The 16,675-nt window shown below is 33.0% G+C and overlaps 1 protein-coding gene, 1 long non-coding RNA gene and 1 pseudogene across 6 annotated transcripts in view; 1 reads left to right on the top strand and 2 right to left on the bottom strand.

The window, feature by feature from the left end:
* Positions 1 to 16,675, bottom strand: part of LOC143047196 (uncharacterized) — a 117,144-nt gene that overhangs the window by 15,112 nt on the left and 85,357 nt on the right. For 4 of the 5 annotated variants that reach the window (XM_076220194.1, XM_076220192.1, XM_076220193.1 and 1 more), the window contains exons 29-32: positions 15,874 to 16,010; positions 14,919 to 15,116; positions 12,149 to 12,244; positions 10,947 to 11,103 (exon numbers count right to left, since the gene is read on the bottom strand). In XM_076220194.1, coding sequence (XP_076076309.1) covers positions 10,947 to 11,103; positions 12,149 to 12,244; positions 14,919 to 15,116; positions 15,874 to 16,010 — 588 coding nt within the window. The remainder of the gene's footprint in view (positions 1 to 10,946; positions 11,104 to 12,148; positions 12,245 to 14,918; positions 15,117 to 15,873; positions 16,011 to 16,675) is intronic. The other variant, XM_076220191.1, reaches the window with a different exon arrangement.
* LOC143047194 (uncharacterized) lies at positions 927 to 7,376 on the top strand. The gene is made up of 3 exons (XR_012969434.1): positions 927 to 3,367; positions 3,424 to 6,748; positions 6,805 to 7,376. It is a non-coding gene; the product is annotated as an uncharacterized LOC143047194 (long non-coding RNA).
* Positions 12,503 to 13,646, bottom strand: LOC143048782 (uncharacterized; annotated as a pseudogene).

Here is a 16,675-nt window from a genome sequence, read left to right as displayed (position 1 = left end):
TTAGATGACAAATTTACAACAATGCTTTCAGTTTTTTGTTTCCGTCTTTTAAATTTTCTTTTTCTAGGGTTCTTATGGTTTGTTATATTAATATCATTCATATGCTGATTTAAATGGACAGTATGAATTTTATCTCTTTGAAATTTATTCCTTTGTTTTTCTTTATGTTTTGATAGTTCAATTTGTTCAATATCTGCGAGGCGACGTTTAATTATTGCTAAATCGTCACGAGAAATGTTACTATTGTTGATGATATCTGATATTTCATTTACAATTTGTTTGTAATTTGTGGTTGTAAAAGAAAGTAACAGTTGAAGAAGCTGGATTGAACAGTTAAACAGAATTTCATTCCAACGGCTCATGAATCTTTTGGATTTATGTCCCGGTGACTGGGGACTCACTTTGATGTTTAAACCTTTTGGTACAGTTTTACTTTGAATATAATTTTGTAAGTTAGATAAATGATGTTCAGTTTGTAGTTTCTTTTTAGTTAAAGATCTTAATTTCTTGAAATGCTGTGAGCTATCCATGTTGTAAAGATAGCGATAGATTTGAATGGATTACACAAACATTTGTGTAATGCGTGCTACTGGAGATAATAATATAAGTGCCTATAAATAGCAGCACATGACATACAAATCTATGGGAGTGTGGATTAATCAGTACAGAGATTAATTCAATTACACAAACAAATTACAAACAAATTGTAAATGAAATATCAGATATCATCAACAATAGTAACATTTCTCGTGACGATTTAGCAATAATTAAACGTCGCCTCGCAGATATTGAACAAATTGAACTATCAAAACATAAAGAAAAACAAAGGAATAAATTTCAAAGAGATAAAATTCATACTGTCCATTTAAATCAGCATATGAATGATATTAATATAACAAACCATAAGAACCCTAGAAAAAGAAAATTTAAAAGACGGAAACAAAAAACTGAAAGCATTGTTGTAAATTTGTCATCTAAAGAACTTACACGTGCTGAGGAATCTCTTTTAAGTAAAGGTTTAAACTTCTGTCCTATCCCATCAACTGTAAATAACTTTCAGCTAGACGAAGACCTAGACCAATTCGCTAGACGTTTACGCTTGAAAGATTTTTTCTACAATAGGGGCAAGAAAAACCTTGAAGAAGCCGGATTAACAGATTCAGATACTGACACCAATGAAGAAGTCACGCCCATCCCAAAATTTAGGAAAAAAAGTTCATGGAAACCACCAAAGAGCAAAAATGATAACTTGGAGTCATTCATTAACTACGTGAGGTCTGATATAAAGTCCTGTATAACAAATACAAGAAATTATAATTTATCCAAGTCAGAAAGTATAGCTTTGAGAGCGTTAAAAGACCAAGAGGATATTGTAATAAAACCTGCCGACAAAGGGGGCGCTGTGGTTGTCATGGATAAAACAGATTATATAGCAGAGGGGAATCGACAACTTTCTAACTCCATTTTTTATAAACAATTAACCACAGATCCAACGCTTAATACTATTCGAAAGATCAACACCATCCTTCAAGAGATGTTCGACAAAAAGCATATAGACAATGACACCTTTGATTATCTCCGACCTCTTGAGAACGAAGCAAAGGCCGGACGATTCTATATGTTGCCTAAAATACATAAAACGGGCAATCCAGGTCGACCAATTGTGTCAGCGAATAGTCATCCAACTGAAAAGATATCAGAATTTGTAGACCATCATCTAAGACCTCATGTGAAAGAACTACCATCATTCATTCAAGATACAACTGATTATCTCAAGAAAATGGAAAGCCTCAATCCTTTACCAAGCAATACTATACTTGCATCCATGGACGTGTCTTCTTTATATACCAACATTCCACAAGACGAAGGAATAGCAGCCTGTGAAGAGGCATGGAACACTCGTAGTGAAAAAAATCCTCCTACTGAGTGCCTTGTTACACTTCTGAAACTAGTACTGGAGAATAACAACTTCTCTTTCAATGAAAAACACTATCTCCAGATAGACGGTACTAGTATGGGCACAAAAATGGCCCCGTCATATGCCAACATATTTATGGGCCAACTTGAAAAACGCCTCTTGGCTAGTGCTCCATATCAGCCCTTATCATGGTTCCGATTCATTGACGATATTGATTTCAAATGGACAGATTCACAAGAACATCTTAATGAATTTCTAGAACACTGCAACTCTTTCCACCATTCAATAAAATTTACATATGAATCATCTATGGAGAAAATAAACTTCCTCGATACTACGAGTTACATCAAGAACGGAACCATTATAACGGACCTTCATACCAAACAAACGGACAAACATCAATTCCTTTCTCCTAAAAGCTGCCATCCTAAACACTGCTCCCGTGGTATCCCATTCAGCCAGGCATTGCGAATCAAGAGAATATGCTCTACTGAAAATACGAAAAATGCTAGACTTGGACAACTTCGTAAACATCTAGTTGTTCGAGGATACAATAACAACATTATTGATAGCGCTTTCGAAAGAGCAAACAAAACTAGTCGCCAAGAACTTCTTGAGTACAAAGATAAGAATAAAGCAGCTAACAGAACACCCCTTGTACTCACTTACCATCCTGATTTAAAAAATGTGTCATCCATTGTTCAGAAGCATTGGAAAATTATAGAAAATGATTTAAATCTAAAAAAAGTATTTTCTTCACCACCAGTCATGGCCTTCAGAAGACCTAAAAACATCCGTGACAAATTAGTGACATCTGTTTTAACCAAGCAGCCTAATCCATCGCCCGGTTGCTACAAACAATGTGGTCGAAGGAATTGTTTGTGTTGTAAAGCTGCCAATACAAGCAGTTCTTTCATCAGCTCCGTTACTAAACAAAATTATACCATCTACTCTAATTCCAACTGTAAAACGGAGAACTCAATTTATATATTAACATGTGACACTTGTGGCATTCAGTATGTGGGAGAAACAATGGACAAATTTAATATTCGGCTCAATAACCATCGTTCATCGTACAAAACCAACAAAAACTGTCCTCTCACAAGACATCTTCGTTCAACGAAACATCCTTTTGATAATGTCACTTTCCAAATTATAGAAGTCAACACCGAATGGGACACCACGGCGAGAAGGAGAAGAGAAAACTTTTGGATCCACCAACTCCACACTTTAGAACCTGATGGTCTTAACGAAAAAGACGAAAAAAGATACAGGAAAGATAAAGAATAATTTAAAACAAAGCATCGTCCTTTTGATCCCGTAATATTGGCCAATGGACGTTGCTAACTTCAACTACCAATTATGTATTTTTAAGGTAGCTAAATCCAAGTGCAACATGTACATTGAGCTGCAAAATTTTCTTATTTTCAAAGCAGCTAAATGCAAGAGGTCATGTACATTGAGCTGCAAAATTTTCTTATTTTCAAAGCAGCTAAATGCAAGAGGTCATATACATTGAGCTGCAAAATTTTCTTATTTTGAAGGCAGTTCAGTGCAACACAGACGTTGAGCTGCAAAAGTTTCTTATCATCTACATCCTATTTCACCTGGATAGATGCACGCTTGATAAAGCTAGTTGGTCTAGCGAAATATTGCGTTTATTTTCATCATTTTGTAAATATTTTAAACATTCTTATATTTACATACTAAATAGTGTGTTAAAATTACATTGTTAGGCAAACTATAATTTTATTTGTGTAATTGAATTAATCTCTGTACTGATTAATCCACACTCCCATAGATTTGTATGTCATGTGCTGCTATTTATAGGCACTTATATTATTATCTCCAGTAGCACGCATTACACAAATGTTTGTGTAATCCATTCAAATCTATCGCTATCTTTACAACATGGATAGCTCACAGCATTTCAAGAAATTAAGATCTTTAACTAAAAAGAAACTACAAACTGAACATCATTTATCTAACTTACAAAATTATATTCAAAGTAAAACTGTACCAAAAGGTTTAAACATCAAAGTGAGTCCCCAGTCACCGGGACATAAATCCAAAAGATTCATGAGCCGTTGGAATGAAATTCTGTTTAACTGTTCAATCCAGCTTCTTCAACTGTTACTTTCTTTTACAACCACAAATTACAAACAAATTGTAAATGAAATATCAGATATCATCAACAATAGTAACATTTCTCGTGACGATTTAGCAATAATTAAACGTCGCCTCGCAGATATTGAACAAATTGAACTATCAAAACATAAAGAAAAACAAAGGAATAAATTTCAAAGAGATAAAATTCATACTGTCCATTTAAATCAGCATATGAATGATATTAATATAACAAACCATAAGAACCCTAGAAAAAGAAAATTTAAAAGACGGAAACAAAAAACTGAAAGCATTGTTGTAAATTTGTCATCTAAAGAACTTACACGTGCTGAGGAATCTCTTTTAAGTAAAGGTTTAAACTTCTGTCCTATCCCATCAACTGTAAATAACTTTCAGCTAGACGAAGACCTAGACCAATTCGCTAGACGTTTACGCTTGAAAGATTTTTTCTACAATAGGGGCAAGAAAAACCTTGAAGAAGCCGGATTAACAGATTCAGATACTGACACCAATGAAGAAGTCACGCCCATCCCAAAATTTAGGAAAAAAAGTTCATGGAAACCACCAAAGAGCAAAAATGATAACTTGGAGTCATTCATTAACTACGTGAGGTCTGATATAAAGTCCTGTATAACAAATACAAGAAATTATAATTTATCCAAGTCAGAAAGTATAGCTTTGAGAGCGTTAAAAGACCAAGAGGATATTGTAATAAAACCTGCCGACAAAGGGGGCGCTGTGGTTGTCATGGATAAAACAGATTATATAGCAGAGGGGAATCGACAACTTTCTAACTCCATTTTTTATAAACAATTAACCACAGATCCAACGCTTAATACTATTCGAAAGATCAACACCATCCTTCAAGAGATGTTCGACAAAAAGCATATAGACAATGACACCTTTGATTATCTCCGACCTCTTGAGAACGAAGCAAAGGCCGGACGATTCTATATGTTGCCTAAAATACATAAAACGGGCAATCCAGGTCGACCAATTGTGTCAGCGAATAGTCATCCAACTGAAAAGATATCAGAATTTGTAGACCATCATCTAAGACCTCATGTGAAAGAACTACCATCATTCATTCAAGATACAACTGATTATCTCAAGAAAATGGAAAGCCTCAATCCTTTACCAAGCAATACTATACTTGCATCCATGGACGTGTCTTCTTTATATACCAACATTCCACAAGACGAAGGAATAGCAGCCTGTGAAGAGGCATGGAACACTCGTAGTGAAAAAAATCCTCCTACTGAGTGCCTTGTTACACTTCTGAAACTAGTACTGGAGAATAACAACTTCTCTTTCAATGAAAAACACTATCTCCAGATAGACGGTACTAGTATGGGCACAAAAATGGCCCCGTCATATGCCAACATATTTATGGGCCAACTTGAAAAACGCCTCTTGGCTAGTGCTCCATATCAGCCCTTATCATGGTTCCGATTCATTGACGATATTGATTTCAAATGGACAGATTCACAAGAACATCTTAATGAATTTCTAGAACACTGCAACTCTTTCCACCATTCAATAAAATTTACATATGAATCATCTATGGAGAAAATAAACTTCCTCGATACTACGAGTTACATCAAGAACGGAACCATTATAACGGACCTTCATACCAAACAAACGGACAAACATCAATTCCTTTCTCCTAAAAGCTGCCATCCTAAACACTGCTCCCGTGGTATCCCATTCAGCCAGGCATTGCGAATCAAGAGAATATGCTCTACTGAAAATACGAAAAATGCTAGACTTGGACAACTTCGTAAACATCTAGTTGTTCGAGGATACAATAACAACATTATTGATAGCGCTTTCGAAAGAGCAAACAAAACTAGTCGCCAAGAACTTCTTGAGTACAAAGATAAGAATAAAGCAGCTAACAGAACACCCCTTGTACTCACTTACCATCCTGATTTAAAAAATGTGTCATCCATTGTTCAGAAGCATTGGAAAATTATAGAAAATGATTTAAATCTAAAAAAAGTATTTTCTTCACCACCAGTCATGGCCTTCAGAAGACCTAAAAACATCCGTGACAAATTAGTGACATCTGTTTTAACCAAGCAGCCTAATCCATCGCCCGGTTGCTACAAACAATGTGGTCGAAGGAATTGTTTGTGTTGTAAAGCTGCCAATACAAGCAGTTCTTTCATCAGCTCCGTTACTAAACAAAATTATACCATCTACTCTAATTCCAACTGTAAAACGGAGAACTCAATTTATATATTAACATGTGACACTTGTGGCATTCAGTATGTGGGAGAAACAATGGACAAATTTAATATTCGGCTCAATAACCATCGTTCATCGTACAAAACCAACAAAAACTGTCCTCTCACAAGACATCTTCGTTCAACGAAACATCCTTTTGATAATGTCACTTTCCAAATTATAGAAGTCAACACCGAATGGGACACCACGGCGAGAAGGAGAAGAGAAAACTTTTGGATCCACCAACTCCACACTTTAGAACCTGATGGTCTTAACGAAAAAGACGAAAAAAGATACAGGAAAGATAAAGAATAATTTAAAACAAAGCATCGTCCTTTTGATCCCGTAATATTGGCCAATGGACGTTGCTAACTTCAACTACCAATTATGTATTTTTAAGGTAGCTAAATCCAAGTGCAACATGTACATTGAGCTGCAAAATTTTCTTATTTTCAAAGCAGCTAAATGCAAGAGGTCATGTACATTGAGCTGCAAAATTTTCTTATTTTCAAAGCAGCTAAATGCAAGAGGTCATATACATTGAGCTGCAAAATTTTCTTATTTTGAAGGCAGTTCAGTGCAACACAGACGTTGAGCTGCAAAAGTTTCTTATCATCTACATCCTATTTCACCTGGATAGATGCACGCTTGATAAAGCTAGTTGGTCTAGCGAAATATTGCGTTTATTTTCATCATTTTGTAAATATTTTAAACATTCTTATATTTACATACTAAATAGTGTGTTAAAATTACATTGTTAGGCAAACTATAATTTTATTTGTGTAATTGAATTAATCTCTGTACTGATTAATCCACACTCCCATAGATTTGTATGTCATGTGCTGCTATTTATAGGCACTTATATATATATATATATATATATATATATATATACAACTCGTCTAAACATCAACCCAACAATGTTAGATCTGTAAATTTGCTTTCGCAAATTTTTGGTTCTTCCCTCGCCGGGATTCGAACCCATGCTACTGTGATATCGTGACACCAAATTGCCTGCACTGCAGCCGTCCCGCTAGACCACACGATAACCTGGGCTCTCAAAAAAAGAGCTTTCGCTGGCCGTGTGTTACCTTTCCTCGTCAGTTTTAATCTAGCGGCGTACTACAGTACATGATATATAAGGCATGAAGATGTTATTGTTACAGATCAGCTAAATTATCTATTGTAAAGGATCCTACAAATTAATGTAATATACAGTCACAGAAAATAATTATATTTATAAGTACGTCTGAGTCAGTGACAACTCTACAACAGATGTATCCATCGGATCGCCATCAATGATGGTGATACATGGCTGTGTACATAATGTATATACAACTTGTCTAAACATCAACCCAACAATGTTAGATCTGTAAATTTGCTTTCGCAAATTTTTGGTTCTTCCCTCGCCGGGATTCGAAATATATATATATATACAACAAATATTTACTGCTTTTTATCGTATATCAACATGTCATTATTTTTCCTGAACAGTTGAAAGAAAATAACATGTGTGTCTGGTCTACTGGGAACCACATGGAGGAAATAGCAGATGATGCTAATATCAAGAACAAAGATATATCTGGGAAAGACATATATAGTGACAAACATATCAAAAGACTGCAAATACTACAAAATTGTTATCCACATGGTGGTGTAAAGATTTTAATTTTGAGTGTTTAACATTTAATATATAGAAGATAATTTTGTGATCTGTAGATGTTATTTTTGTACATTTGAAGAAACAAAAAAAAAAACTACCAAAAGACAACATAGCAAACTAAAAACAGAGCACCACAAACCCCACAACAAACTGGGGGTGATCTCAGGTGCTCTGGAAGGGTAAGCAGATCATCCTGCTTCATATGTGGCACCTGTTGTTTTGCACGTGTAAGTACACAATTAGTAATAAGTCTAATTTAGTAGGTCACATTCAAAGAAACAAGGAAAGGATAGTGGTTAAGACAATCAGAACATAAATTCCCTTATCTTCTGTTTAATCCAAGCAAGCTTTAAATTCCAAAGAGTTTGACTTGGTGTAATCCTTTACTGAATTATACCATATGTAGTAAACTGCTCAAGTTAAGTGTCATGTTTTTGTCGGTGTAAATCCATAGTTCACACTGGCATTTTTTTTTATCGATCTAATTTGAATCGATCTAAATAAAACCAGTTAGCGTCCACATTATCTTTAATCATAACGATCTCTATCGGTCTAATCTGAACCACTGCGTTCACACTACAATTAAAAAACGCAATCGATCTAACCTTTTTACCCGTAAAACTGTAAACATTGTGTATAAATAGAACTGATTTATCAAATTCATGTGTTGATACATTGATACACACACTTGAAAACAAAATTGGATAAAGTTATTGTTTCTCTTGAATCACAAGTTAAAAATTTGATACTGGTATTATTGCAGTTTTCTCTAATTTTGAAAAAAAAATATTGGGAGCAACGAAGTTACAACACGATGCCAGAAATACTGCGGTTCCTGCAAAGAAAATAAATCAACATAAGAAAAGAAGACACAGATTTCGCAAATCTATGCTACGGCGAGTACAACATGTTTTCAGTTTGTTTTAAAGGTCTTTTACAGTGACTTGACTGTAAGTGTTGCTATCCACCAATTGCAACTTATTCAAAATTCTGACCAAATTGCAATTTGTTTTATAAAATCAAATTGTTCAACTGGTCAGAAATTTGAACTAACTGCTGTAGAATAACCACAGTCAAGTAGTGAAAGTGCAAAGTGATAAAATAAAACATACTTACAATCCTATAAGACTTTAACTCCACTTTAATGATGTGACGAAATCAGTTTATCAGTTTGTATAGGTATATTATAGTCATTTCCATGCTGAAGGAACTGTTATTATTTTGAATTGCTATAAAAATGTCCAAACTAAGCTTTCATATAGTTTTTCTTTCTTAATTCTATATTCATAAGAATCAGACATTATGTGAATTAAAACATTTCATATTCAGTAAAATATGTGTAAAATTGCAATATGTTTGTAGGAAGTGACCATGGGGAGATAATCATTTTTTCTTTCAAAAAGTCTTCATTCAAAAGAATAAAATTTTAGGTTATCTCCCCATCGAAACTTATCAAGAGCATATTGTTATTTCACACATATTTTACTGAATATATGATGTTTTATTTAAAATGATATCAGATTCTTATGAATATAGAATACTTTTAGAAAGAAAAACTATATGAAGGCTTAGATTGGACATTTTTATAGCAATTCAAAATAATGACAGTTCCTTCACCATGGAAATGACTATAATATATCTATACAAACTGATAGACTCATTTTGTCACAACATCATTAAAATACAGTTAAAGTCTTATAGGATTATAAGTATGTTTTATTTTATCACCTTGCACTTTCACATTTTGGCTGAACAATTTGTTTAAGAAATAATTCCTTCATGTCATGCTCTATGCTCATTTTAACATGGGTAGGCATTATATTTATCGATATTTTACACTGAGCGTTAGCGAGGTGTAAAATGTTGTCAAATATAATGCCTATCCATGTTAAAATGAGCATAGAGCATGACATGAAGGAATTATTTCGATTCTAATAGCACAAATACAGTATTTTTATAGGTCGAAGTGTATGAAAATACCGTAAAAATGTTTAGCTGTTCCCGTTTCCTCCCTGAGGAGTCTGTACATTACATTTCATATTTGATAAGTTTAAAAAATACGAGCAGGGTAAATATATGTTGTTCGATATAACATATATTATAAAAGTTTATGTAAGCTACTTGAATGTATATATTGTATAGGATAACGATGGAAATCACTTTAATATAAACAGTTAATTTGAGCGCATGTGTCAAACATATTTTGTGCTCATTAGAACACGGCTTTGTTTACAAAGCGTAATAAGGACGTCATATTAGAATCAATATTTTGACCAGTTGAACAATTTGGTTTAATAAAACAAATTGCAATTTGGTCAAAATTTTGAATGAGTTGCAATTGCTGAATAGCAACACTAACTGTCAAGTCACTGTAACAGAGAAATATGGATTAAACAACGAACCTCTGAGATAGTTTTGCCGCTTTACATGTGCATACGTTATTTTCGATTTAATCGTACTAGTTTAAACCGATCTCTGCGTTCACATTTAAAGTAAGATCGGTTTACTTTAGATCGATTCAAACTAAACTACCTCTTTTGGTGTTTTAGTTTAGACCGATTGAAGATCGATTCAAAGCGTTCACATTTGCCCTTAAACCGATCTAAAGTGAACCGGTCTAGTTTAAATTGATAAAAATGTCCTAGTGTGAACGGGGTCTAACAGGTTCATAGCTACAAGTGGAGTCTGGTATAAAATCCTGTCCTAAATATGTAAACATTACTGCTGCTTTCTGATGCAGTATATCAAACTTTGAATTTTAGTTCCTATAATGATATCAGAAACGGAAAGTCATTTAATTTATATATCTAAGTGTTTTTCTAGAAGAAAAAAAATGGTTCATCATTACCAGAAAAAGTAGATGGTTATGTCTCTACTTTACATTTGTATTTAAAATTTATACTATGTTAATTTATTTGTATATGTCTCTGTATCATTGTAATTTGGTTTATGAAAATAAAGATATATATGTCAAGAGTTTGACTGTAAACAGTCAAAATGTAAGCTTACCTGATATAATTGGTCCATTTCCCATGAGAACATACCACTGACTATTTAAGTCATAAACTTGGGGATCTGTTGAATTAATTGCTCGCTGTAGACTACATCTCATAACATTTCCCGTCACAGTTAATGATGCATCCTTTATCAAAGAAGATTTCCCATTCTAACAAAAAAAAAAAAAAAATACATGATTAACAAATATACCAATTTCAACATTGGTAAATTTATAAAACAAAGTTTGATAAAATGTGTCATTATGATACAGACCAATTCACAAATTCTAATGGAATAATAATTCAATTATTAATATAAAATAATTCTTATATTTATTTTTACTTATCTCTTCACAAAGTAAGTTTCAAATATTGTGACATACAAAAAAGTTTTGAATTCAAACTGATGTTTGACCAAATTTTTCACAATGTGAAAAGCATGAGAAACCTGAAAAATAAAATAATTTTCATATTTGTGCCATGATAAGAACACAACATAAGCAAATTTTAAAGAAAGACCTATTTCCTATATGGCAATTGTTTTAATAATTTTATATTTTTATAATGGCAATTAATTCCAAATTTGAAATATAAGTGTAAAACAGGGGTCATATAAGGACCTTATCAATCCACACTTTCTGTCAGTGTTGCATGAGGTAGTGGAAACAGCCATTGTTTATCATAATAGAAGTTAGAAGTAGGTACCAGAATAGATTATAAGTTGATCAATTCACTTTAGCTTGGTGGCAATTGGAAACTACTGGAACTTTCCTTCTTTTCTTAATCATTTTCCGTTCCTGAATTTCCAAACCAGGATAAAAAGGGGTGTGTGTGTTCCAACCATATGTCCCCATTCAAATGCATTGATCGTCCCAAAAAAGTGGGGTCCAACCGCCGGATCCCCTCCTGGATCTGCCACTGGGTCTTTAAATCTAACTAATCACATCATGAGCATTTCTTAAGACTGACAAAACAAACTTTTAAGGTATTGGACTCCTGCATATGACCAAAACAAAATTAAATATCAATAAATAAAAGAAGCTATAAAAACAAATATTCTTTATAACCTTGCTGAAATATGATGCTTTTGCAGTGTTATAAAACAAGGAAAGGGTAACTATTAGAAGATCATACCATACTCTAAGACACCTTTAAGTAAAATATAAGAAGATCATACCATTCTCTTAGACACCTTTATTGTCAAGTTTTACTTACTACAGTCAAGTCCTTAAATGTATAGCCATCATTATATCCCATTACAAAGGAATCACCACTGGTCTTATGTTCACACATAATTACACTAGTTGCTCCCTGTAAATAAAAACAAACAAATGTACAGGTTGATATTTACAACTTGGGTGGAACATATGGTGATGAAATGTGTTTTTTCTCATACCTTAAACATGTTTGAATGAGTACATCAAATCTTAATGATTTTTTAATTTCTTTAGGTAGGACACGTCACAGTAAGGTGTATAGTTTCGCATTTTGGCCCCTGTGGATTTTTAAAATATGCTAGTTAGTGTGCAATAACATTCATTTTTGGATAGTTGAAGATTAAAATAGCCATTAATCCACATTACTAGTCCCCCCCCCCCCAATCCTCCCTATATATTGCTCCTTATTGATTTTAGGGACTATGTTGCGAATTAGCAATCTGGAAATAGCATCAGCTAAAACATTTTGCTTCCCAGGCAAATGAATTGCGACCAGATGAAAATTATTAGCAGCAGATAGCCAAAACAATTCACACAAAAAGGACATCAAAAGTTTGTTCCTTGAGGTACACTTTTTGATACAGGCAACAGTTGATGCATTATCACATTAAATATATACACGCCTATTTTGCCAGCACTTAGCCCAATATTTGACTGCCAAAGCCACTGCAAGTGCCTCTTGCTTTTTTATATGCAAAGATTGTGCAAATGGGAAATCCTCTTTCCAATTGACATAATACCAATCAGTAACAAAAACCCCACCTGCACCTGTATTGCAAGCATCTGTGTAAACTGAGGTAACAGGGTCAGTATTTAGTAAGACAGATTTCCAATTAAAAGTTGCCATAAAATTGTACCACCAATGGATATCATGCAAAATATTGCTGCCTAAGCGCATTTTGTGCCTGTCATGCTTGAGCTGCATTATGCTGTCAATGATTCTCCGGAGAAAAAATCTCCCGCCGTGAACCACTGACGAAGCCCAGTTTAGCTTGCCCGCCAGGAACTGCAATTGTTTCTTAGAAACATGCTTGCGCTGCTGAAAACTTGCTAGTTCTCCTCTTAATTCATTAAGTTTTTTAATAGGTAATCTTAATTCCAATGTTGTGGAGTCTATCTCCACGCCTAAAAATACTAATTTCTGGCAAGGGTCAACAACCTTGGACCAACTAATAGAAAACCTAACTAGCGCAGCAAGTAAATTAAAATCCTAAGTGCATTTGCACAGCGCTGTTTAGTTTTTTTCGCAAATGAAAAAATCATCCAAATAAGCTATAATGGTAAAACCTCTGTGTGACATCATGCGCCGGATAGCCTGTGATAGCCTATGAAAGATACCTGATGCAAGTTTTGAACCAAAGGGTAATTTTTTATCAATAAAGGTATGGGTCTGACCATCAGGAAAAGTCCACAGTAAACCAGTGACCTGTTGACTATGAGAACTAATGCTAACAGATCTATAAGCCAATTTTAAATCAACTTTAGCCATGAAACAATTTTTTGTGACTAATTTTGCTGCATCATCAACAGAATTAAACTTTTGTTTTTCTACATCCCCTGCAAAATCATTTACAGCAGATCCAAGTGTTCTGCTGCAGTCATGAATTATCCTTACACCCCCATCACATTTTGGAATAATACCTAAAGGGCTAATAATTTTAGGTGTAGACTTAACAAACTCATAATTTCCATTTTCAATTTCAGTCAAAATCTGTTGATGAGCTTTTTTATATCAAGGACTTGACGGATTAGCTGAAGGGTAATTCAAATGCAGTGTTAATTTTGATTGGTTAATTAGGATAATCTGGAAAAGCAATTAGTAAACGAGATTTCACATGCAGCAGCAACTGGGAAACCCCCAAGCTGATTGGACCAAATAGCAGACAGGGATTATCCCAATTAAAAATTATATGTACAGGCATTGCACAAAAACGTATTGTGTATTAATAATCTATTTATACAAAATAGTTCCATCATAGTGGGTTTATAAGAACATCAAGACAATGTAATGTATGTAATTTGGTCTATTTTCTGTATGACAGTCCATATTTTCAGATTCATAACAAACATTGGTCCGGAAATTATTGTCATGTTAATTTCTACTTTTTGTCACACAAACATTGTGATTAATTTAACAAAAAAATAGTAAATAAACACCCCTTTTTTATTTGATCATTTGGTAGATTAAAATCAACAGTTTCAGAAAAGGTATCACTCAAAGGACTTGAAATTCTAGCTTGAACCAAATTTAAGGAAATATGAGATATTTTTATCATCCTTTAATCAATATTTTATTGTAAAAAAAATGCGGGATGTTGCCATGGATACACAAAAAAGGAATTTTATTTCACCATTCTTACTTTAGAAAAAAAAATCTATGGAAGATACTGATTACATACATATGCACATGTATGACACTCACAGTTGGATTAACATATTAGAAAGCCAGGAATAGAAGAAAATTAGATATTCTATGGTTCAATTTTATTTTTAGTTTCTAACTGTGGAGTGCAACTAAGTTTAAATACATAAATATTACAAATGGTCATGATTTACATTGAGAATGTTGTTGCCAATCCCAATTGACAGCAGCAATTAATTTTATTCCTTTTATACTGTATAGATGATTGTTTGCAAAGAATTTATTTTCCTAGAGATAAAATTGTTTTTTTTTTTCACTTATATAGTGTATACTATGTCCATATTTTAAATCAATAAGGTTAAAATTATTTTGCAAAAAAGCCTTTTAAATGTGAAAGTCACAATACCATTTCTTGATCTCCAGAAAATCCTATAGCTATCCATCTGTTGTCTGTGGTAGATGCTATTTCTTCTGCTATCTCAAATAGAATGTAATCTCCATTTTTTTGCCATGTGACCAGTGATGAACACGATGAACCAGAACATACAGGGAAACATCCTTTAGTTATACCACACTCTGGATCCAGCGTAATCTTATCTGGAGACTGAAAATTTAAAAGGTGATCTCAATACATGTTATAAAACTAAACTTAATTAGGAAGGCATTGTAAAATATATGATTTGAAGTTTATTATATCTTCATTTCTATTTGTTATGATTTTTCTGCAAAAAAGTTATAATTGAATCAGTCTGAGTCATATGATATTACCCTTAAATTACTTGAGTTCATTCAAAGCAACTTGGGTTTCAACACATTACATTATTCAACCCATTCCATTTTTTATCTTGAATAAAACCAAATTTAATAATATTCTGAGAAAATTGATACAGTTTGTCCCTACACCAAGTCAGGCTATCTGGATCAAGCATTGCAGTTCATTGTTGTTATTATAAGGAATCAGGTGATTTGTTTTGTCTATTGTGCTTCCTCTGCTGTTTAATATTTTATAATAAGTAGATAGATAGATAGTTTATTCTCTAAAACCATGCAAGTATAAAGGTTACTGAGAAGTTCAAAAATAATATACATAAAAATAAAAATACATTAAAAATGCATAAAATTCAAAATTTTCAGAAGAGATAACACATATGAAAAATATCTATATACTTATACAGTAAAATGTAAAATGTAAAAGTTAAAATTGTATAAAAAAAATACTTTCTATAAGTATAAGTATGGTAAATAAATTATGGTTGTTTAGGAGGATTGAGCTTACTAATAATACATCTTATAAAGTTAAATTATCTTTGTTATTTGTATGGTTTTCTGTGTAGTATTTTTGATAGACAAGTTTTAATTACATGTGTTGTTACTTGTGTAGATGGACTTGTTGAGTCAGGAATGGTGGTTGGTCCAGCAGTGGTTACTGTAGTGATGCTAATAAAGTTTTCTTTAGATGAAGTTGATTTTGGATCAACATCATGATGAGCTGGATAACCTGAAAAAAAGGTAGAATTCATCATCATTGTTGCATTGATATAAATTTTTTTTTATTATAAACCTTAACTTTGGAATCATGATTAAATCAGGATGGTTAACTTTATAAGTGTTCACTTAATAAAATGGCATTAATGCTAGAATTGAAATAAAGTAGCACATTCTACCAAAATGTATTCAACTGAAAATATCTTAAATCTTTTCTTTAAACCATCAATCAGCATAGGAAATTAAATTGACTTTTTAGACAAATATCAAAAATCACTTTATTAATCTAGCATTATAATGAGTAGCAGTAAACTAGTGATTTCAATTAAAAGTTGCTCATCTTTCTACATTTTTTTTTTAAATGGTCAATGGTAAAGGGAACAATATATTTCATGTATTTTGTCTGTACCTTGACCTATAATGGTTTACTTTTATAAATTGTTACTTGGATGGAGAGTTGTCTCATTGGCATTCACACCACATCTTCCTACATCTAACAACTCCTCAAGGGGTCAAATGACACTTTTGATCATATTATCTTTTGTAGATCTTACTTTGCTGAACATTTTTGTTGTTTATAGTACATCTTTATCATTAATAATATTCATGATAATAACCAAAAACTGCAAAATTTCCTTAAAATTACCAATTTAGAGGCATCAACTCATTATTGGTTGT

The sequence above is a fragment of the Mytilus galloprovincialis genome, chromosome 10 (assembly GCF_965363235.1).
Source record: "Mytilus galloprovincialis chromosome 10, xbMytGall1.hap1.1, whole genome shotgun sequence".
NCBI classification, from domain to species: domain Eukaryota; kingdom Metazoa; phylum Mollusca; class Bivalvia; order Mytilida; family Mytilidae; genus Mytilus; species Mytilus galloprovincialis.
Note: the sequence above shows the minus strand (reverse complement) of the source record. Positions and strands in the feature narration are given on the sequence as shown.